This window comes from Prinia subflava, chromosome 5, assembly GCF_021018805.1.
Source record: "Prinia subflava isolate CZ2003 ecotype Zambia chromosome 5, Cam_Psub_1.2, whole genome shotgun sequence".
Classification (NCBI taxonomy): Eukaryota; Metazoa; Chordata; class Aves; order Passeriformes; family Cisticolidae; genus Prinia; species Prinia subflava.
In genome coordinates this window covers 53,311,849-53,335,391 of record NC_086251.1, presented here as the reverse complement: position 1 = coordinate 53,335,391, position 23,543 = coordinate 53,311,849, and the positions used below count along the sequence as shown (strand labels likewise).

Here is a 23,543-nt window from a genome sequence, read left to right as displayed (position 1 = left end):
TGCAGGTGTCTTACTTCTACAGCAGCATGCACAGTAGCTAGGGAATAATAACTTTACCCTGAGAATTGTCTCTGCAGTAACAATTACTGCACTAATTGTATTTGTAAATTTAAGGTGCATATTTGGTCGAATCCCAGCATGTCCCAGCTATAGACTGCTGTGAGTATTTATTAAAATGTCCTAACTCATGTATTCCTTTTCAGCTCTTTATCTGATAGAGGCACTTTAAAGAGTGTGCTGCAGTCTGACACTGTAACCAAAGACATGGATGTACAGCGAGACTTAAAGAACACTTCACAGATAGAAGGCTATGAAAAGAAAATACGGAAATTAGAGCAAGAAAAGCAGGATTTGAACAGAAAACTGCAAGGTTAGTGGTTTATATTTGGATTCTTAGTTCTACTTACTGGAATATATTTTATTGAAAATCTTTTCCTTTCTTTTCGGATTTTAAGAATCTACACAGACAGTGCAGAACCTGCAAGGTCCAGTGTGTGTTACAGCAAATACAAGCCGTGATAAGGAGATTAAAAAACTAAATGAAGAAATTGAACGGTTGAAGAACAAATTAACAGGTAAGCCTGGGGCATGGTAATTATAGTAATGCAATTTATTTTGCAATAAGTAGAATTAATGTTCTTGAGGTATTTAAAAAACAAAGGGATTTTTAAAGCCTTGTTCAATATTAAGAGGCATTTCAGTTTTTTCCAGATGAGCGCTTCCATTTGGTTGGCTTGATAGCACATACTAGCATGGGAAGTCTAGAGTGTGATGAATTGTGTGGATGGATCCAGTTAAATATTTTGTGTGATATTTGTTTCCCTAGATATCTCAGGAGATCCTGTACTTACTCCTCCATTTGGGGAGGAGTATTGCGTTGGGGAGGTTTTACTTGGAGGGAGGTGTAAGAGACAAGAGATGTTGTTGTTGTTCTTTAGTAGCAGAAAGGAGTAGATGGGAGGATGTGTAATAGTAGTTCACATTTAAATACTTCTCAGCTTCTGCTCTCTTTGTGTTTCTGTGTTTGGTCATGCATTAATTAGGAAGCACTGAGCGTTGCAGAAAAACAAATACTGGCATCTGTCCTGAGGGAAGACTGACTCATCCATATCACTGAAAATCTGTTGCTTGACAATGCTATTAGTTTATCCATGCAAACCTCCTGTTAACACCTAATTTTTAAGTGGGAATTAGTGATAAACAAAGTGGTAGTTTTGAATCCTAATGACTTGGCTGAGAGTTTTATAGAGGCCTGTATAGTGTGAGTTCAGATGCTGAGTTGCTGATGTGGATTTTTTAGAATATTTTTTCCCCATTTCATTTGACCATATACCCTTTTTGTAGGTGTATGCACAGCAAAAATCAGCTCCACTCTTCTACATATATTATCCTTCCAAAAAAGCTATTCTTGTGTATTCTGAAATTAGATTTGAATCACAGTAGTTAGACTAAGGTTCTGCTTTTGCATTCAGGTTTATCTAGAAATAAAGATTTATTCTTTCAGGTTTATGTAGTTTTTCAACCAATGATGTCCTGTTACGTGTAAGTTTCAACAGTATGTCCTGATTTAAAACAACGTAGCATTGGTTCACCTAGGGTGGGAGGACATTTTTCTGAAGTGAGCAAAGGAATAATACTTCAAGCATTACAGCAGTGCTTAGGTCCATTTTCCTGTTCTGCCACAGATATCAGTGCAACTCGAGTGAGACAATTAATTCCCTGTGAAATTTCTTATTTATTTGTTTAATAGAAGTAGTAATTAAAACCAAACAGAGAATGACAGTTCATTTTCTTAGAATTGGTATGACTGAGCAGGAGTATATAAAGATGACTATGTTGGATTTTTTGCACTTAAAACCAATAATTTCAAATCAAATTTGTTTATTTGTCTTCGAAAGTAAAGTGAGAACATGCCAGGAGTATGGGCAGTCAGGTCTCCAGGTTACCTTGTGCAGGCTGGTATTTCTTTCCCAAACTATTCATTAGTTCTTATCTAGAAAATAGTTCTTGCCTGTCTTGCTGAGTGCACTGATGACTGTTGCCTTTTTGTTGTGTCATGAAAGCTATTTAGGAAACACATTACTAGAACTGGAATTGGATCATTTCAAGTTTATTTTAGTATTTTCAAGGGCTAGAAGTTGTGTTCCTGAAAAACAAAACAAAGCCTTGCACTAAGACTTTTTCACTTAGAGATCACAATCTTTGGGGCTGAGAAAAATAATACTATTTTGAGATATCAATGTCCCAAAGTTACTTTAAATAGTCTAAAATGGTCGGAATAGGAAAAAGTTGGATTTTCCAAGCAAAGGGATGCCAATTTGCATGAGTAATGTGGTTTGTTTTATTGGTGTTAATTAGGTAACCTTTAATATGTATTAATCCACAGATATAAGTAAACTGGAAGCACAGCTTGCAGATGCAGTGGCTTTTCGGCAAGAGCATGAAGACTCCATACACAAGCTGAAAGGACTAGAAAAGCAGTGCAGAGTACTGAGGCAAGAAAAGGAGGACCTTCATAAGGTATTGATTCAAAGATAGACACTTTTAAAAATGGTTATGTAAAATAGTTCTAGAACAGTTATGTTGTGATTGATTGTAGTGTTTTAAGTGCTGCTTTTTAAAACATCTATGCAGAGATGTTAGGGAACCTGTTCAGCACTACAGTAGCTTTCCAAAGCATCACACTTTCTTGGAAGTTGATGGGCATCTTATTTCAGATGTGTTCTGCTAGATGAAACACCTAAAGAACAGTTTTAGTTAAGCTGTTTAATTATTCTTAACTGTTTCAGTAGAAGTATGAGGGCAATCAAGAGAGACTTCAGAGCCTTGGCATGACTTGTTAAGGGATCAGGAGCACAAGTATTGTTCTCCTCCATTCTTCCAGTTTCGGGAAATGATGAGGGAGGAAACAGACCCAGCAGATAGCTGGCTGGTATCCCTGGCAGAACCTGGCAGGTTTTTGACCATGGGTCAGTTTACATGACACCAGGCCTGCTGGTGACATTTGGGTACACTTGTCTATTTAGCAGAAAAGGATCTTTGCACAGAAGTTAGCAGGGCTCATTGAAAGAACCCATTTACTCTTTTTTTATACCAAAAGGTTAATTATTGCTCAAGGCTAATGGTGACTTTTATGTAATCGTTGAGTTTATTTGCTGCTGTGTAAATTATTCCTTTGTTTGCTTCCTAAAATTTAGCAGTATTTCAGTTTTAAGTCAGCAACATACTATGTAGTAAATAGGGATTTGCATATAATACCTACCGTATTCAATAATAGTAAAAAAAAACCTACCTGTATTGGAATAACTAATTTTGCAATAGTCTACCAGCCATATTGTTCCTGAGCATTCATATGGATCCAAAAGTAATCCATGGGCCAGAATTTCTGGGCTGTTTGTACACTAGAATTTAACAGTCTCTCTTCTGTTTATTAACCACTGCTAGGGGTCATTTGCTAGAGTGTATGAATAGCAGAGAGGGCAGATCTGCTCCTTCTGGTCTTAATACATGCTGTTTGGGAAGTTCATCTTCCTGCAATCTCCTACTAATGGCAGAAATTTTTAGCATTCCCTTGTACAGTATACATATTTTTTGTTGTATTGTTCAGCTCTTTTTGTTGTTTTTTCCTCTCACTCTCAAATTATTTTATGTCGAACATTCCATTTGTATTTTAATCCTGTTAATTTTTGTTAATTACTTCCTGTAAAGGAAATTGTTTATATACTTTCAATTAAATTATTAAGAGCTTCACAATTTGTTGTAAGGAATCTTCCTCAACTTTCTGAAAAATCTCACATTTGCTGCAGCCCCTCAGTGGTGGTACAATGTATTTGATGTCTCTCCTGAATCTGCTGTCTGCTAAACAGACAGCTAAATTCCTTTAAACAAGGTTGTAAATGTGCAGGTACATGGTGATAATCTAAAATCAAGTTATTTAGAAGTGAGGTGACCTTGTGTAGTCACATTTATAAGAAAGACTTCTGGGATATCAAAGGTAGCTTTGGACCTGCCACAGCAGAAGCAGAGTAATGACTGTCTTTGTATGTCACTGCAGCTGCTAGCCAGCAAAGCAATTGGGTAAATTAACAATTAGAAATATTTGGTAGTCCAGTTTCTTACTTCTTGGAAAGAGTATATGGAGTTCAAATTACTCTTTTTTCAACCAGCAACTTGTAGAAGCCTCAGAGAGATTAAAGATGCAGTCTAAAGAGCTGAGGGATGCCCACCAACAAAGGAAGCTGGCTGTGCAGGAGTTCTCTGAGCTCAGCGAGAGGATGGGAGACCTGCGCTCCCAAAAGCAGAAGCTGTCCCGGCAACTTCGTGACAAGGAGGAGGAGCTGGAAGTGAGCATGCAGAAAATCGATGCTCTGCGACAGGACGTCCGTAAATCAGAGAAGATGAGAAAAGAGGTACCTTGATAAAATACCTGGCACTCATGTTTATCAGCTGCTGCTTACCCAGTATCTCATACATGATTGTATTGAAAAATCGGGAGTCGAAAAATTCTGGGGATTTTTGTGGGTTTTTTATCTGCACTCCGACTGATTTGGATCTTAAAGGAAGTATTACTCTGTGCCCAGTTTATTAGTTCTGGTGTTTTGGTTCTTGTACAGTATTGACCCACAGTCAGCTTGAAACCTGTAAAGCTGAGTGAGTGTCTTCATATACTCTGAGATTGGAGTATTCTGACTTCAGTGATTTTTTAACTGAATGTTTCTCTTCATCTGAAGGGAGGAGTAGTAATACAAAACTTAATATGTGGTTTTCCTTCCTCTGTAGTTAAGTCATTGTAAGAGTATCTGTAATACCTTCAAGCAAGTTAATTTCTAATTGGTATTCTAGGCAATTTATAGTTTTACATGAGATGAAGTGGATAGCCAGAAGAAGGCATAAGAAAAAATTACTGTGGTTAATCTGGAGTGTTTTAATCACTGAAAAATCATCATGTTTTCTGTATTCTCTGGGTGAAATGTGAAAGAGAAATTCAGGAGCTCTATAAGCATAGCTAGAAATCTTCTGGCAAATTGAAGGGTAATCTATGAAAATGGAGTAGATGATTATGTTTCTAAGGCTTTTATCCATGAACAAGACATGATAGCTAACTGGGAATTGATGAATTGCTGTGGCATCTCATCTCTAGAGCAGAGTGCAGCAGGCATTCAAGTGTTGTTGCTAATGCAGTTAAATACTTCCATGCAGAGCTTTAAAAATGTCCTGTCTTTCTTCTAAAAAATTCCTCTGTACTCCCTTTCATAACAGTTGTATCAATCTTCTATTCAGAACACGGTCTAGAAGTTCATTATCTTGTCCCACAGTTCTAAGTACATCCCTTTTAAAAACAACTTTGCTAGTTTAATTTGAACACAGAAAAACAAATCTTATCTTCCTGTCAGGAATTGTGAAACTGTGCTGCTATTGCTTGAATTCCAGCAGTTGCCTTAGTTGCCACTAAATCTAAATTGTCATTCTTATAAGCTTTCTGAAGTCAATAAATGGATGATCAAGCTTATTTTGTTCCATAATTGCAAAGTAAAAATATTCAGTGTTCATATTTGAAGTGTTGTGCAGTAATTTGGTTCAAAGGTTGACATTTTAAGCTGCCTTACTTAGATACTGAGGCGTGGGGCTGACCTGTAAATGTGGGAGTTTTTCTTCTTTCTCAGCTGCAGTGTCTTCCTAGTGCCATTTCCTTCTCTTTGCTGTAATAGAAGCTGTGCAGTTATCCCTGAATGGGCTTGATGTAGTTCACATCAGTACAAAGAGTCATAAAATAATAGTTCTCCACATGTGACAGATGGATGCCTGAATCACTGAAGGCAAAACAATTATCATGACATTCTGAGATGGTTGTTATAGTGGTATAACTTAAAATAGAAATAAGTAAAACTTGCTGCTAGGCCATATGGAGGAAAGGAAATGAATGATACAGATAGTGTTATCTTGTGTTGAAATGACCTAAAATGACTTGTTACAGCTGGAAGCCCAACTTGAAGAAGTCGTAGCAGAAGCATCAAAAGAACGCAAGCTCCGTGAGCACAGCGAGGTTTTCTCCAAACAACTGGAAAATGAACTGGAAGCTCTAAAGGTTACATGGTTTTTGACAAATATTTACTCATGGCCCAGAAGCTGCAACAGTTTGACTTACTCAACTATTGATACTAGTGGGAGACTTAAAAACTACAAATTTACCAGAAACTTGATCTAACCTGTCCAGATTTATTTGCCTTTTTTGCTTGAAAGCCTTAAATTGCTGGATACTAATGTCTTGAAAATTCTCAGTTTATACAAATTCTAAGCAGCTACTAAAGCAGTGTGATCCAAGTCTGTTACCTCTGTAAGCCATTTCAACCTCTTATTTGGGTAATGTAAGCAGAACAGTCACTTATATATAATGCCTGGGGTCAGGCAATCTTAAATTACTCAGTACCAAAATTTTTCTGAAATTCCACCAGTTGGAAAATTCTGACTTCTAAGAATATTCTCAAAATATAAAGATCATAGCTTCTCCCTGATAGTTTCTCCTCTTGTTCTGCAGCTGAAGCAGGGAGGCCGGGCAGCTGGTGCCACACTGGAACATCAGCAGGAGCTTTCCAAAGTTAGGTCTGAGCTGGAAAAGAAAATCTTATTTTATGAAGAGGAATTGGTGCGACGAGAAGCATCACATGTTTTGGAAGTAAAAAATGTGAAAAAGGAAGTACATGATTCAGAGAGCCATCAGCTTGCACTCCAGAAAGAGATCATGATATTAAAGGATAAATTAGAGAAAACAAAGCGAGAGAGGTAAGCTTTTGGGCATGCTTCCCTCTCTATGGATGTTTTTTGTTGTGTGTATGTATTGCATTGTATGGGAGCCTGTACAGGCTGGTATTTCACCCTCTCTGTATTCCTTTTTGAAAATCCCAGTCTACAGGTTCAGCAATGTGACAGTGTAAGTGTTTCTATTTCTTGTCCTTCTCTTTAGGCACAGTGAAATGGAGGAAGCAGTAGGAACAATGAAGGAGAAATATGAGCGTGAAAGATCTATGCTCTTGGAAGATAACAAAAAACTAACAACAGAAAATGAGAGGGTAATTATTGAAGGAAACACACAATTCTTACTTCATTAGTCTCTGATGTTGAAGTAGTCTATTCACTGAGCAGAACAGGATCTGTGAATGTTCAGGCACTATCTGAATTCTAAAAATATCATTTTTACCATATAAATATTAGAGATTTACTTACGTAGTAACTTTAGCATCTTGGTACTCTGCTCTTTGGGGGATTGATTCCCACAATTAAGAGGACACCACCCTTTGATTCTACATGAAGGCTGCAAAGAGAGGGAATCATTGACACACACTGCCTGCCTTCCTGGTGGTTTACAGTTAAACCTTATTCCCCTCTGACGTCTACACTTGCTTTTTTGTTTTCCTTGTTTTAGAACTGATAGTTCCACAAAAAAGAAGCCCATCCAGATAGCCCAGGGTGGTCTTGTTTGTTCAGACACCTACAGATGTATAGGCACACATATATAAAAAGTCTGAAACTGACCTAAGTCACAAGTGAAATTAATCTCTTGTTTCAGCTCTGCTCCTTCGTGGACAAACTAACAGCACAGAACAGACAGCTGGAAGATGAGCTCCAAGATCTAGCAGCAAAGAAGGAGTCTGTTGCTCACTGGGAAGCCCAGATTGCAGAAATCATTCAATGGTATGTGCTGGTTAGAGATCCAAATATGGCCACTTTCAGCTTCTAAAATACTAATTGGCTTTTTTTTTTTTTTTTAACATGTAGCTAGAATGCTTGTCTGTGTCTGAGATCAGCAAAAGCATGGTATTTCTGAGTGTTGCTTTTGTTAAAATTGCCAGATGCCACTGAAACAAGTATAAGGCAGAGTCCTGGTGTCAACTTTCTTTAGTCTTTAAAGTGATTGTTAAGTCATCCAATTTGGAATATTTTGATAAATTCATTCAGGAAGTTGGTCGTGTTTTAAAAGGTCACTGTTAACATAAAGAACGTCACTAGCGGTACTAGGCAAGCACTTAGTACTTCCCTTCTTCTCCCCTATATAATTCACTTTTTAATTCAATTTTAGCAAGCTGAGTGCAAGAATTTCAGTGTGCAAGACAAAAAGGACAGGAAGGTAGCCCTTATAAAAATTGAGCAAGTAATAAGCACATCATTTTCATATAACACTGACTCTCTCCAGAACTCTTGCTAATGGCAAAAGGGAAGTTTCAGTTTCCCTAGCAACTGCCACAATCAAGAAAATCACATAAAAGAAAAATCTGAAGCAGGCAATCCGAGATGTATTCAGTTTTCTGTTGCTGGGAGAGTTTTCCCTGCTCTATTCATTCCTGTTATGTCCCTAAACCCAATGCAGACACTCTGATAATTTGGTGGTACAGTATTTGGTGCTGTGAGCCATGAAACTGCTAAGTTACAGGTTTTTGTAATTGCACAACAGGGTAAGTGATGAGAAGGATGCTCGTGGCTATCTCCAAGCATTAGCTTCCAAGATGACAGAAGAACTAGAATCATTGAGAAGTTCCAGTCTGGGGTCACGAACACTGGTAAGGAAATAGGAAACATTCAAGATGTTCTGGGCATGTCTGAGAAGCTACATTTTTGTATCTAAAAGAATTAATCCTCTGCTCTGCTTTATAGTTTTTAGCTACTGCTTAAAAATCCAACTAGGTAATCTGATCAGAATTTGATAATTACAGGGGTCAGTTGTTTAATACTAATATCTACCATGACAGATATTAAACACTACAGAGGAGAGAAGAAGCAAATAACTTAAACCATCAAAAGGCAGTACAGAAATATGCTTTACCATCTTATGTGCAGTTGAATAATTGCTGTTAACAGTGAAACAACAAAGTAAGTTTTCTTCTGTGAAAAAATACTGTCTGGCTTACACCAGCACAAACTAGGGACACACAGCGCATGTGGCTTTATTTACATGCAGAATAATCAGACCTTTGTGCTGTAATTTTGCCATACAGTAGCAACATGAATTCCCCAAAATTTAATAGAAGAGCTCTCATAAAGAAGTATGGTTTCAAAGAGAAAAACACCTGCACAGGGAAAGGAAGAGCCATTTGCAGCTTGGCATGGGAGCCCACACCCATACCAATGCCAGTCAGCAGTCTGCCATCCACAATCCATCTGCTCCTGGTTTATGCATATGACAAGTTACTCACCCCTTCCAAACCTGTGAATATGAGAGAATAAGAGAAAGTTTTATTTCTGTGAGCTGACTACAAAATTCACTACCATTTGTCTGGATCATCAGTAGACAATTATAATATTGAGAGGTTTAATGGGAAGAAAGACTGGATCAAATGCAGTTTGCATTTTTGTCTTAGCTACAGCCAGAATAAGGAACACTCTCTGTTCTTTATATTATAACTGGTTTTGTAACTTCTACAGAACCTGCTTTAAGGCAGTTACTTCTCAACGTAAAAAGTGCTTCTCAATTTTCATGACTCTTATTTGCAAGTTCATCTATGACTTGAGAAGTATTCGTTAGGGAATATCAGAAACGCAGTCCACACTGAAAAATGCCTGGAAGAGCTCAGAATATTAGCTTTTGGGGTAGTAGGGAGGAATTGCATGGTGTATGCTGAAATAGAGCATCTGTTATATGTATGTAGCATATATTGTATGCATAGTAGCATATATAGTATATGCTACTTAGCAAGCATAAGACTTGCTTAGGCAAATGTTCCAGGTATCTTGAGCATCTCAAGACGCAGATTTTTTCTTCCTTTTTTTCTTCTCATGGTTTTGCTACTCTTGATTTGTTTTATGTTAGTATGTTTTACGTTAAATGTTGACATTTATCTCATCTTTGAAGGTCCATTATATCACTGTGCAAGTTTTACACTGGGCTCTAGATTGGACAGTGAAAACTAGTCATTTCCAGTGGGTTCTGTCTGTTTGACTTCCATGCTTAGTGATCCAGCATTTTGCTTTCCAGCATATTGTGTTAATGGTGTAACCAGTATTAAAATTACCCATTACTTCATTTTTGTGTAATAAAGACCAACTATTGACTAATTTTCATGCAGCAGGTGTGCTGTCCATAGCTTATTAAAACAGCATTCACTGAACCAGTGTGAAAGCTAATTTATGTCTTTGGACAAGAACAGAAATATCCTTTGACCATTGACAGTAATACTCAGTAACTTACTGCAACAGGATCCACTTTGGAAAGTGCGACGCAGCCAGAAGTTGGATATGTCAGCAAGGCTGGAATTACAGTCAGCCCTGGATGCAGAAATTCGTGCCAAACAACTAGTTCAAGAAGAGCTACGGAAAGTTAAGGATGCAAACATATCTTTTGAAAGGTAATGAGGGTTTTGGTTCCATTTGAGGATTAATGTGCTGATTTAAACCGCTGATTAGAATATCAGCAACTTTCTTAAAATGGCCTCTTAAAAAGTGCCTGGGATATTGGACTCTGTCAGAAGGTTCCCATTCTACAGACTACACATTTCTTACATAGGCAAATGAGAACTGTAAAAATTTCAAGTAAACATGTTATGGCTCTAAAGTTATAAATCTTTGGCATCCAAGAAAAAAAACGTGTAAGAGCAAATTCAAAGCAAATTCACTACCATTTCTTCGACTAACTGGAAAGTTAGACATGTTCTTGGGCATTTAAAGTCCTATTAAAATAATTTTGTTTGGCAGATACCTGAAGTGATAGCAGAAGACTTAAGTACAATTTTAAATATCAGGTAATGAAGTGTCTGTTTAGGGGAAAAGTAAAAATAATCATCCTTAAAAAAAAAATCACTTAACCCAAATGCCCCTCAAAAAACCCCAAAATAATACCCCAAAAAACCCAAGCAAACAACAACAAAAAAGGCTTTTCTAAAAAGTCTGAGGTGTAGGACTAGAAATTAACAACCTTGTGTACTGGCATTCCTGCCTTGGAGACATTTCAGATTACACTTTGGTCATATTTTTTTACTTCAGTAAATTAAAGGAATCAGAAGCAAAAAACAGAGAACTGTTGGAAGAGGTGGAAAGTTTGAAGAAAAAAATGGAAGAAAAATACAGAACAGATTCAGGTAATTAAATTTACTGTGTTCTAACAGAGTTCTAACACAACCTGTGATGTTGCCTTTTAACTAAGCCTGTTCTGCTTTTGATTTCAGGTCTCAAACTTCCAGACTTCCAAGATTCCATTTTTGACTATTTCAACACCTCTCCTCTTGCACGTGATTTGACTTTCAGAGTGAGTTACTGCATGAAATAACTACAAAAATGAGAGGATCAAATTATATTTTTATTATGTAATAGTAACTCTTAGCCACTCTAGGGCAGATTGGTATCTTGCATATTAGCCAAATCAGCGTGGCACAGAACTAGATGCCCAGTAGATGTCAGATTGCTTGGCATCTTGTAGAGAAGCTGGCACCTCTGGGAAATATTCTCAGAAGTTCACTTCAATTATTTCCCATTCTAACTTCTTTGTTTAGGTTAATCTCAAACATTTGCTAAATGAAATATATTCAGGGGTTTTTGGAAATGCTGGCACACCCTGTTACAAATAAGGAATTAAATTCTTTGCAGTTGGAAGATGCTGCTTATTACGAGGAAAAGTGTTCACACAGTTCAAGGAGTGCTTAAACAGATAAGTAAAATTGTTGGCTCCAGATCTTAATGGAGTGATTGGAGGAGTAGGAGCTGGGAAGAGAATCAGAGGACCCACAGATGTTGGTATAATAAGTTTATTGTGACACACCCTGTGATCCTTAGAAAACTAATCATACAAATCACAGCTCCAAGTAGGCGTTTCACTTTAAATAATTTGTGCATTCCCTGAGGAAGCAGCTGTTAAATGCAACATTGAATCACATTTCCTTACTTCATGAACTCTTGATCCTTGAAAATTTTTCTGGGGTTTTTTAAAATTTTGTTTTGCAAAGCATAGACAGTTTAGGATAAAACCAAGAACTTGAACTGAAACCAATCATGTGTTTATGAAGTGGAGTTAAATGGGCTTCGATTAAAACCTCATTAGTCTGGTTAGATTTTCTATCTGAGATGTGCACTCTCTCTTTTCTATTTTTCTATTTTTTTTATTTGTCGCTGTTGCTAAAAACAAAAAAGCCAATGGACTTGCTGTGATATTTTCATACGATTTGTGTATTTGCTGTTCCCAGTCACAAAATGTTATAATGCCTTTCTGTTGAAGCAAGATTGGCTCTATGGGTGACAATGAGGGGAGAGAAAGAAGCATGATACATGCTACTTTCTCAATACTAGCTTTTATCAATTGACCTTGATATTTTAAAACATTGCTTTAAAAAGTACCAGACAGATGTAAAACAGTAACATGTAAAATATCAAATCCATAAGTAAATAAGGTTCCATTCTATGGATCATGAAATAAATACATACTCTCTATGGAAATGCAGGTGGCATTTTCTGATGAATTACATTAAAATTGCTGACACTGTGCTTAATAACTTACATGAACTTTTTCTTCACATATACTTATAAAAATATTTTGTGTCATCTGCTTTGGGGTTAATTTAGTCTTAATGAGTATCATTTGGCCATATAAAATATTTTATATAGCTAGTCAATTAATATTCTATCTGAAGTTTTCCTGTGGGTGATAAGCGATCGTTTTTATCCCTCATATCTGTTACTACAAAGGATTCTGTTTCTTCTTCGTCTACATCTTCTCTGCTAGCCTTTTGGGAAGAAGTAAGTTTTTGCTAGTAGTTTTGTGTCCTTATTTTGTTGTGACCTGTCTTAGTAAGAATGGCCCTCTAAAACTAGATATTTTGCTTCCTTAATTTCTCTGTAACTTAATCCACTAAACCTCTTCGAGGCTTACTGTTTTATAGTTTGACTATCTATATAGCTAAAGCTGAATCAGACAGTATTTTGAAATTGTTCATATTACATAATGGTGCAATTCGATCTTAAATGGCCCAGCCCTTCCAATCATTTTGGAATGAAACAAAAACAACAAGTATCTGAACAAATTTACTGAGCTAACTGAACTTGAGATGTCTTCCTGTCTAAACTGGCTGGGAAGTGAGTGATTCATTACTTGTTGCCTTTAGTGCTAATTACATCATTGATGTGAAGTCTAATCTCATGTTTGTTAATCACAGTTTTCATGATGTCCTGAGAGTACAGTAATACAGAATCCTACTTCCACACCCAGCTGCTTTAGCTCTGGAATTGTAGCATACTTCCCCCTTGTGCTGGCAATTAGTAGTTGCTAATTTAAGTGTGAAATTAATAGATGGCTTGTAATGGATGCTAGCTTTAAATGTTAGTGAAATATAAACACTGATTAAGTAGACATGATTCTTTTAATGACAGAGGCCAATCATTCATAAACAACTTTTTTAAAGACGGAGTATTACTACTTGAAGATTTTTTTCTTGTGGCAGACTTGCTGGCTTCTGTATGCTAGAAGAATCCTAGTGTAGTAAGCTGCCATGAGAAATCAGCTATTTTAGGGATGATGGCCAAGCTACTCAAACATCATTCCATACCTGCAAGCAAGAGATCAGACACAGCCTTGCTGGGAGAATACAACTCTTAGAGCATTTATGCTGTCTACGATGAGATTTTGCATTTCAGTACTTCCAGCTTTTCCATCAAGTGTCAGGGTTTGTTCTGAGGAAAGATCTTTTTTCAGAGTGGATGTTAAATGTATGTGTAATTCATATAGAAATCGGCACTGGGTCTTGTTTCCATTTTGTTGACACGAGGACACTTTATCAGATATGTGGTATCTAACCTAACATGTTTGCTGTCACTTTTGCAGACCAGCTCTATTAGTGAGCAGGAAATGCAGGGTCCCAAGTCAGAAGTTTCACCATCTACTTCAGTTGTAACTGCAGAGCAACAGCAAGAAGTAAGAGATCTGTTATTTTACCCTGAAGAGTGATCCACCAGAAAGTCTCTCTGTCTGTTCACAATAAACACATACTGCAGCATTCATAATGAAGAAGCAGGATTGAATGCTGCATATTTGCAATGTCTCAGTGTTCATTGCACCTGCTTTGAGGACACTTGCAAATGAAACCTTTTTGCTGGCTTTGTGTATGTTGATGTACCTCATTTTCATGTTTTCTGTATTGCTGCTTGTTTGTTAGCGTGCAGGCTTTCCTGTGAGTGCTTTAAAACACAACCTATTAAATCAGAATGGCAATGTTTATGATGATTAAATTTTTGATAATTTTCAAAAAAGGAAAAAAAATCAGAACAATAAGCTTTACCACCCCAATCTTGAAACAAATTCTTGAAGCCTTATCTTGCTCAATTACAGTTTCTTGTGATTCAGGAACCAATTCGGCTTCAGAGGATGCCTGCTGCTCCTTCCCCCACCATTCAGTCCATTTCTCTAGCTGTACCAAAGGTAGGGGGACTGTGCTAACCTTATTCTAAAGAACAAAGGAAAAAAATATCATTTATAAATTAGCCCTCTGTGTTTTCTTGTCCTGTTTGGGTTTGTCATGTGTGTGTTTTTGTTAGGTCTGTGTTTTTAATCAAATGTTTCCACGTATGAATCAGTGGGTTTTGTGTTGTTGGAAGGGATGACAAAACATGGTTGTAGTTTTGGGTTTGAGTGTCTTTTGTAGTTGGAAATAAACAGTTACTATTGTCTTGCAGCACCTGCTACAAGGTGCACTTACATAAAAGAAGCCCAGGCTTCATAATGTACACACTGATATACTGGAGGGTGGTGGAGGGAGGTGCTTGCATTACTTTAGTCCAGAAAATGGAGTTATTTTTTATCCTGAATGTATCTTTCAGCCAAAAGCTCACCAGCTCAACATCAAGTCCTTCACAAGCCCCACTCAGTGTAGTCATTGCACGTCTCTTATGGTGGGATTAGTTCGACAAGGCTATGCCTGTGACGGTGAGTTGGTGAAACTTCTTGTAAATTTTCAGCAAGCCCCTCAAATAGGCATCCCAATGTATTTTAAGACAAACATTTCTTTGGGGAGGGAGTGAAAGAGAGGGCTGGCTGCCAATGGATGATTTTTCCTTTCTATTGCATCACAGCATGTTCCTGAAATCTCTTTAGAAGAATGATGATGTATGATGAAGTATGGTTACCTCTCATATTGTTAATTAATTCTACTACCATTAGTGCTGTTATAGTGCAAAGGAGGGGGTTGGGAAGACAGGACTGGTTTCTTTTGTTGTACTAGAGAAAACTGCAGGAATGATCTGGTGACATGAATCTGATTATGTCTATTTTATGCTGTTCTGGTCATAAACCCCATATGGTGGGAGGACTGTTTGCTCAATTACTTGACCTGCAGCCTGTCTTGCTGTCCATTAGTTTTATTTAAAATGCTTTCTTTGATGCATGTATCACTACTGAATTCCATGTTCGAGTATATGGAGGTATTTTCATTTGAAAATACTTACTGCATATTTATTAAATATATGAACTCTGTTAAATAGGCCACAATTCCATGTAGTATACATACTACAGTATAAATAACTTTATTTCTGTGCCCAGCTTAGTTCTTGCTAGTGGCAGCCTCTCACTGACATCCTCCATATCACATGTAGATTGCCTCATCTGCCCTTCAGGCCTTTTTTCCTGGCAGATCTTCTGGTGACAGTTCTTCTCCAGGAGGACCTATCACTCTGCCAGCACTTGCCCTGGGGCTGCCTTTTGTCTCCTCTCGCTGACAGTTCTGAACTCTTGTTTTGCATCTCTTCCTGCAAGCTTGAAACTGTCTTTTTCCTTTAGTGTAGCTGTCGGCTTCACTCTTCTTTTGTCTTGTGTATTTTGATTAAGCTCTGCACCATTAGTTTTCCATTTTGCCTAATCTACAGCAGTTCTTGATTACTATAGAAAAAACTAAAATCACATTGATACAAAAATAGAGATGACTCCAATAGAGCAAAACTTGCCAAACGTTCCCATCTCAATCACTTGCATTTCCCAATTCCTCCTCTTTCTTATCCTGGAGACTATGGTAAAATACAGCTACACTTACAGCAGACCGGAATTGACTCTATCCTGTGGATTTTCCCTCTTCTGTAGCTGATGTACCTTGATATCCACAGTCCCAAACAATCATGATACCTCCTCAAAGAGCTGAATTTATTACCTGGTCTTGGGGAGCACCTGCAGTTCTTTGTGTTTGTGACTTTTTGGTAACCCCTGCCCTCTTGGGAGCAGACAGTAGCTCAAAGAACAAGCCAGGCAACCTGTCTGGGCTGCCCCCTCTGCTGTCCCTTCCCTCAGGCATCATGAGGAGTAAGTTAGTTCTCCTGTCTATGGCTGTAGCAGAAGCAGGCTGTTTCCAGGTTTTTTTTGAATCCTTTGACACTTCATAATTACAGAACAAGATGCACCTAGGATATCTGCCAGATTCCCACTTCTGAGAATATGGTTAGGAGGAGACACAGGACAGATCAGAATATTGTGCCCCGCTCTTCCTGCCTTCCCAAGCCTGGTAGAAACAGGGTAGCTGGGACAAACAAAGCCAAAATCTCTGTGGGAAGATCTGGCCCCTAAGCTAAGGGCCAGGTGCCTTGATACAACACATTAACTTATTCCACAGCTCTTGTAGTCTGTCTGATGTAAAGTGACATGTATTACAAGTTTTTTCTGTGTACTGCTTCTATGTGAAGTGCTCTGTAGACAAGACCTAGAGACCTCTGTCCCTTGCTGGTGCACACAAAGTGGTGCAAATGGTAAGAAAGCATGCAGTGCTAGTTTGCTCATTATTTGAACTTACTTGAACTCTAGGCAGTAGATATATATGGCTCTTTCATCGTGCAGTATTTCAGTCCTTGTCCCTGGTTTCTACTTTATTTATGCTTTATTTATGTCTATATCTTGTGTTTAACAGTTTAACCCTTTCTAATTTTTTGATCAATTTAGTTTTACTTTGTCTTTGTAGTGTTCTTGCATACGTGGATCAAATTAAACTTACTAGCACTACCCTCTAATTTTTATTCGTCCTTTATTAATACTGTTTCTCTTCTGTGACTGTGTTAGTTGGTGCTTAAGACCAGCAAGGGCTGCTCAACTCATTTTCCTTGAAATGTAGACTCAGTTCCTGCCCTTTATGAATGTAATAGGCTAAAAAGAGGAAATAAAAGCACTTTGGAGAGTTTCATACAATATCTAGGTGTGTTCACTCCTTCAGCATTGTGAGCTATTGCAATATTTGAGTGCCAGTTTCAGTGTGAATAATGAATTTGCTGAGTGTAGACTATGTTAGTCACCTGTTATGATTGACTCATGCACATATTTCACTGTGGATTTTCTCTTTTGTACTTAGTGTGTTCATTTGCATGCCATGTTTCCTGCAAGGATAGTGCACCTCAGGTCTGCCCTATACCCTCTGAACAAGCCAAAAGGCCTCTTGGAGTAGATGTGCAAAGAGGAATAGGAACAGCCTACAAAGGTTATGTCAAGGTAACAGTCTTTTCTTCTTGGACAGCAGAAAAATACTTAAATTCACTTACAGCTCTACAGCTGTAACTTATGTAACTTATTTAACCTTCATTGCTTTAGATTTGGGAGAAACACTTGGTTTTACTACAAGAGCTGAAGGTCAGTAGATTAATAGCTACAATGTTCATAAGCAGCAGGGGGAAAAAAGGAATGGATTAAGAAAGAATTTCTGTCATTTTTGATGTAAGCATAATATAAAAGGTAAACTGTCCTACTCTTTTGGCATTGGTGGAATATCCAAGCCTAATATCTTTCTACAAGTCTTAATATGTATTTTTGAGCTGTAACAAGGAATCATTAAACTTCAAAGAGGAAAAATGATTGCTTGATTACGTGATATTTTTCATCCTATTTTGAAGGACAAGTAGACTGTGCTCTAATTCCATTGATCTAAGTATAAGCTTTTCTAAATGTCCTGCTTTCTGTGTCTTCTACATGTGCTTACACATAGCAATCAATTATTTACCTGCAGGTCCCAAAGCCTACAGGAGTTAAGAAAGGGTGGCAGAGGGCTTATGCAGTTGTCTGTGACTGTAAACTGTTCTTATATGATGTGCCTGAAGGAAAATCCACCCAGCCTGGAGTTGTGGCAAGTCAAGTCTTGGATCTCAGGTTTGTATTGTTACAGCAGAGTAGAAATCTCTACATTTTTCTTAACTTATTCCTAGTACACAAGAAATGATAAGATTTTGAGAACTCTGGCCTAAGAAGATTCGGGTATTCTGTACATAAACTGCAGCTGAATTTAGGCTGATCAAGTTGGCTCAACAAGAAATTACTTCTGTGACTTTACAGTCACTCACGCTGCACTCACCAGTATTTACAGCATTGCTTCTTCCTAGAATTCCATATGCACCTATGAAAAGCAAGTGTATATTGGTAGATTGCTTTTCCCATGCACTCTGACCTCAGCATTGAGGCACAGATCATCCCATAGCCAGTAAGTTCAGGAATGTCAGAAAAGTTGAAGTAGTCTGCAGAAAAGCACTAATTTACACTGCAAATGGCTCTGACCCTGCCTTTTGACAGGAGTTATTACTTCATGGGTTCATGGGGTACCATCTGAACCAGTGAACACTGTCTACCAAATATCTGAGACTTATGTTGATCACAGTAACCATGGAAGTTATTTCAATTCCTGGAAATATCGAGCAAGTGTAATACCTTTTAATGTTACAGCACCTTTGTACCTGTGTTGACTATAAGGTTTGCATTCATAAGCAGTTTGATTTATACTTTTTCCAGACAGTAGTACTGTGAGGTTGCACCAGTACTGCTGTGCTGCTCTCACACTCACTGGGAGCTGTCAGTGTCAGCTCCCTGACATGCTGGCAGCAGGAGCAGGAACGTGGAGGTATTGCAGAAAGCAGCATTCACATCTGAACATGGCTTGAAGCAACTCAGCCAGATACCATATACCAACTGTCCCATGCTTTCTCTGCTTATTGTAGCTGCCTTTTGAGGCTGTCATCTGACAATTCTTAGATATTTTTAATAGATGTTAACCACAACAGCTTCATAGTACTGGCAAGTTTCAGACATTAGTGTCATCTTTGCACTCAAATTGGCAATTACAGTGATCAACTTGGTCAAACTCAGTTTAAAAAAGCTAGTGTAGACAAGCCCTCTGGGGTGGAGCACTCTGAAATGCAGAAGTTGTTCTGATATCTGTTTATTTTACTGTAATAGAGAATAAAATCTAGCTGTTTTGAAAACCCTTATTTGAAACCCACAAACTATAATTATGTTGCCGAGAGCTTTTTATGTGATTTTTCTTTTTTTCCAAAGGCCCCTCTCTTGCTACACATTGAGGTATGAATTATTCATTTCTAATGTGTCTGCTGGGCTGGAAGAGCAATATTCTTGCTTCTAATTGTAGAATAGGTTTGCTTGGGACACCAAAACTACACAAAGCCACCCCACTTAACTTCAGGTGGACTGAGAGACACTTACCAGATGCTGTAGAGACATAACTGAGGCTTGTGAGTTGTTTGGGTCAAGGATGGTTAGAGCATAACAAAGCAGCTGTGACCTCTGTGCGGTATTAGGAGATTGCAGCCTATTGAAACAGTGGTGATATATCAGTTAGATTTTGCTGAATAATCCTAGTGTGTGCTTGTATGTGATGCTCCCGTTCTCTTTTCTCACTAGAGATGAAGATTTTTGTGTGAGCTCTGTCCTAGCATCAGATGTAATACACGCAACTCGGAAGGACGTCCCTTGTATATTCAGGGTATGGCTACCAACTGACCTTTACAGAAAATACCAGTTAAATACCAATATTTTGTTTTGATAATGGCATATGCTGTCCATATCTAATGTTGATTAAGTTATGCAGAAGTGTAGGAATTTATAAGGGCTGCTAACATATGTAGAAGAACAATATAGTGCTCCTCTTATAACTAAACTGTAAAGGACAAAGTTCTCCTTCTTCAACTGCTTCCATGTATATCAAGTTTGGTGCATTTTTGATTTTCCTAATTATAATTCAGTGTATTTTCTCTCTTTTTCCATTGATATTACCAGATTCTGTGTTTTCTTGTTTAGCTTTGGACTCTTGCTTTAGGAACCAATGCTGTAACAGAATATTCTGAAACTGATCTAGTTTCCTTAGTTCCATATTTAAGTATAGTGTAAAAAAAAAAAATTAAAGAAAACAAGTAGCTGAGCTATAGTCTCCCCTTTAGTGTATGTTCTGTCTGAATGCTGTATTTAGTTTTTAACTACAGGAACAATCATACATTTTGTCTGAATCATATTAAGTCTGGAATTCTAAAATTTATAACAGAATGCATTAGTAGCCAGTATCTATACTCACTTACATTTAATACAGAAACTCACTGTTCTCAGCATCTCTGATCTTCATCCATTTAGAATCAAGTCAGGAAAACATGGAAAGCAAAGAGCTGTCAGTCAGTTACAGTCCTTATCATTTGGTCCTTCAGGATTTTACTTGGGAATTGTCTTTGCTACCTTTGCCTGCCTCTGTGTCTCTGCTTTTCTGCTTTTTTGTAAAAATATTTTCTGCAGTGAATTTTCGTACTTTGGTTAACTACTACATTTACCTTGAGTTTCCTCTAGTTTCTATTTTGCTTTTTGGGTTTTTTAGTTCCCATCTGCCTGCTCTCTTCTTAAATTAGCAAACATGGAATACTGTAGGAAAGGACTTCTAAGGAGAGAAAATACGGTGTGCAGAATGATGGTTCATTCATTTAAGAACAAGGCATGCATACAGTTCAGCCTGTCTGACTTGTTGCTCTAATTTCTGCCTGCAGTTTTTAACTGAAAGGGTATCTATATAATAAAAACAATTTTTGTCAAATACCTCTGTGTAAAAATACTTGTGTGGATAGACATGACCAAATATCTGCATGGTTTGATCAGCTTGGAAGCTGATGTGTGAATATGTCCATTTAGGTAGGGGACCAGAGAAGCTGCTGAGTTACACCTTTTTCTCAGTTCTGTGTCCTCCTTCAAAGGAGGAATTGCTAAAACTGGAAACACTAAACCTGACTGGGAGAGTCTCTTCTCAGTTTGATTTAGTTCTAGATCTGCATCTTGCTGACACAGTCACATAGAGTAGCTTGTACAGAACAGTTTATACTGTTAATTCACATCATCTGTGTAACAATCTGGTCCTTCTTTTGTGTGTGTCATTGCACATAACACATGATGATCTTAGTGGCCTACAAAAGACAAATTTTCATTTCTTCTGGATCTTCTACCAGCAGAAAACGATACCAGAATGCTGCCAAGCACTAAAATGTTCCCACCTCTGGCTCCCCCATATGATTTCAAGTACAGTAAGAATTCTTCTGAGATTCAAACGTTTCTCCTTGGTAACCAGTTTTTAAAGCTGGATGTTAGGCCATGCTGACATTCAGACACCCCAGTCTTAAGTGCTGCCATTGATACACATTTTTAATAATAGTATAAGAGTTGGCTTACTGTAAGTGGAGTGTTTCCACAGCTTAGCAGTTCGGGTTAAGAAGCCCTGAGTTTCGTAGCAAATAATGGATTTTTGTATAGTGAATAATGCAATATATATTATGACCAACTGCTCACTTTTTTTTCTTGCATTTGACTATATGTAAGTTGCCAGCTTCAAAAGACTGAGGATTAATATATGGTGGTACTTCAAAGGGAATACCATTCCTGAAATCTGGTTTTGGTTTGTTTTCTGAACATATTATCCATTATGCCTCCATCTGTCTTTAAAATATTAATGCTTAGTTACAGTTTAGACAGGAACAAACCTTTATGCAGAGTAGTAGGAGCTATGAGCAATTGCAGTTACTCAGTTCTTTCCCTACCTCCCTTCACCTCCATCTTCATCTTACTTCTGAACTTCTGTCTTTGTCATCCTATTATCCCAAGTTTACTTCCAGCTATATTTTATCTTCAAGATGAGTGTTACTGTTTAATTCACTCTTTCAGGAAGTGTGTGTGTGTGTTGCATTACAACATCCATTCTTAGAATGATTTTTGTAAAATGGCATGTAGGCTGAAGGTCTGATATTCCATGTTACAGCCTTCAGATTTGCACTTTTACACCTTCTGTTCTTTTTTCTGTTTAACTGTTGTTAGTCAGAGTCTGTGGTGAGGGCTGATCCTGGCTGTGTTGGCCTGTTTGTCTGTGGCTGCAAGTTTAATTCCCATGATACCCAAAACCCTTCAGTCTCTTCATGCAGTACAAAACCCCAAAATATTAAGAACTACTGCATGCATTCTTCAGGCAACAGAAGTTCCTGGATAGTTTTTCTGTTTAGAACACATTCTGCTGTGAGATCTATGGGATGATTTAACTGCAAATTAAATGAAGCCATAGTGATTTTCTTGTAACACAAGGACATGGCAGAATGCAGTACTTCAGTCTCTTCAGATATTGCTTTCCTCCAGAGCTTTGAATGCAAATATGATGTGCTCTTCCCCTGGACAAATATTTGGAAAATTAGATAACAAAATCAAAATCTAGAACTGATGATAGCAGTGCCTTTGGGTTTAAATGCATCTGGTTCACAAAGCATGTGTGTCACTCCCAGTAAGTTATGGGTGAGTGGGAGGGAGGGATCAGGACAAACTATGGATCAGAGTGAGAAGGAGCCTTTTACTGCCATGTATTGATTATTGTAGCATTCCTTGCCCATATTTTAGGATTCAGAATATTTAAGCAAGACTGAATACTTTGAAATGAAACCACTGTGGCTTCTGCAGAGGTTGTTTCTTTGAAGCACTGTGGCTGTATTAGCTGTGTTGTGTATGCCCCTTGGGTACATCATTCCATTGCCATCAGAAAGTGTAGTTTATTTTCACACTTCTGTGTGATAAGAAGGGCTTTTATTACTCTAACTAATTTCACTGTCTCTGTCTGTTTAAAGGTGACAGCTTCTCTCTTAGGTTTGCCTTCAAAGTCTTGTTCTCTACTGATCTTGACGGAAAATGAGAATGAAAAGAGAAAGTGGGTTGGAATCCTAGAAGGGTTGCAATCTATCCTGCTCAAAAACAGGCTGAGGAACCAGGTTGTGCATATTCCACAAGAAGCCTATGACAGTACACTGCCTCTTATTAAAGCAAGTTTAGCTGCTGCTATTGTAGGTATGTTTGTTTTAACTTTTATCAGTGTGTGAAGGTTGTTGGAACTTTTAGATGGGCTTCTATAATGAGAGCACTGACACCTTGAAATAAATTCCTCAGATGAATTCCTTCATAGGAATTAATTAATGGGTGAAAAAGGCTAATCTCGCATTGATACTCAGTTTTCTTCATCCACTTGTAGTAAATAATATTGTTGAGTTGTTCAGCAGGATGTTTTAGCAATATGGTATACTGCATGCTTTTGACAGACTGTGTGAACTCAAGCAGAATTGATTTGTGGGGAAAATCTGCTTGTGCAGAATTTTTTTCAGCTGTTCAAAACAAACAGCCTGTTTTAAAGATAAGACAAGCATAGCTGAATTAATGGTCTTTTTTTCCCTTCTTGGTTTAGATCGAGATAGAATAGCAATTGGTTCTGAAGAAGGACTGTATGTGATAGAGGTGACCCGTGACGGTAAGTTAGGCCATAATGCTTGCAGTAATTACA

At 37.8% G+C, this 23,543-nt stretch overlaps 1 protein-coding gene across 6 annotated transcripts in view; it reads left to right on the top strand.

The window, feature by feature from the left end:
- CDC42BPB (CDC42 binding protein kinase beta) overlaps positions 1–23,543 on the top strand; it is a 90,955-nt gene that overhangs the window by 55,735 nt on the left and 11,677 nt on the right. For 2 of the 6 annotated variants that reach the window (XM_063399421.1, XM_063399420.1), the window contains exons 10-29: positions 204–370; positions 456–575; positions 2,387–2,520; positions 4,167–4,409; positions 5,975–6,085; positions 6,536–6,780; positions 6,962–7,067; positions 7,565–7,689; positions 8,447–8,552; positions 10,186–10,334; positions 10,969–11,063; positions 11,151–11,230; positions 13,793–13,882; positions 14,312–14,386; positions 14,785–14,890; positions 17,286–17,422; positions 17,934–18,073; positions 19,613–19,694; positions 22,840–23,056; positions 23,448–23,510. In XM_063399421.1, coding sequence (XP_063255491.1) covers positions 204–370; positions 456–575; positions 2,387–2,520; positions 4,167–4,409; positions 5,975–6,085; positions 6,536–6,780; positions 6,962–7,067; positions 7,565–7,689; positions 8,447–8,552; positions 10,186–10,334; positions 10,969–11,063; positions 11,151–11,230; positions 13,793–13,882; positions 14,312–14,386; positions 14,785–14,890; positions 17,286–17,422; positions 17,934–18,073; positions 19,613–19,694; positions 22,840–23,056; positions 23,448–23,510 — 2,591 coding nt within the window. Of the gene's footprint in view, positions 1–203; positions 371–455; positions 576–2,386; positions 2,521–4,166; positions 4,410–5,974; positions 6,086–6,535; positions 6,781–6,961; positions 7,068–7,564; positions 7,690–8,446; positions 8,553–10,185; positions 10,335–10,968; positions 11,064–11,150; positions 11,231–13,792; positions 13,883–14,296; positions 14,387–14,784; positions 14,891–17,285; positions 17,423–17,933; positions 18,074–19,612; positions 19,695–22,839; positions 23,057–23,447; positions 23,511–23,543 lie in introns of all 6 variants that reach the window. The other 4 variants (XM_063399418.1, XM_063399417.1, XM_063399423.1 and 1 more) reach the window with 2 other exon arrangements.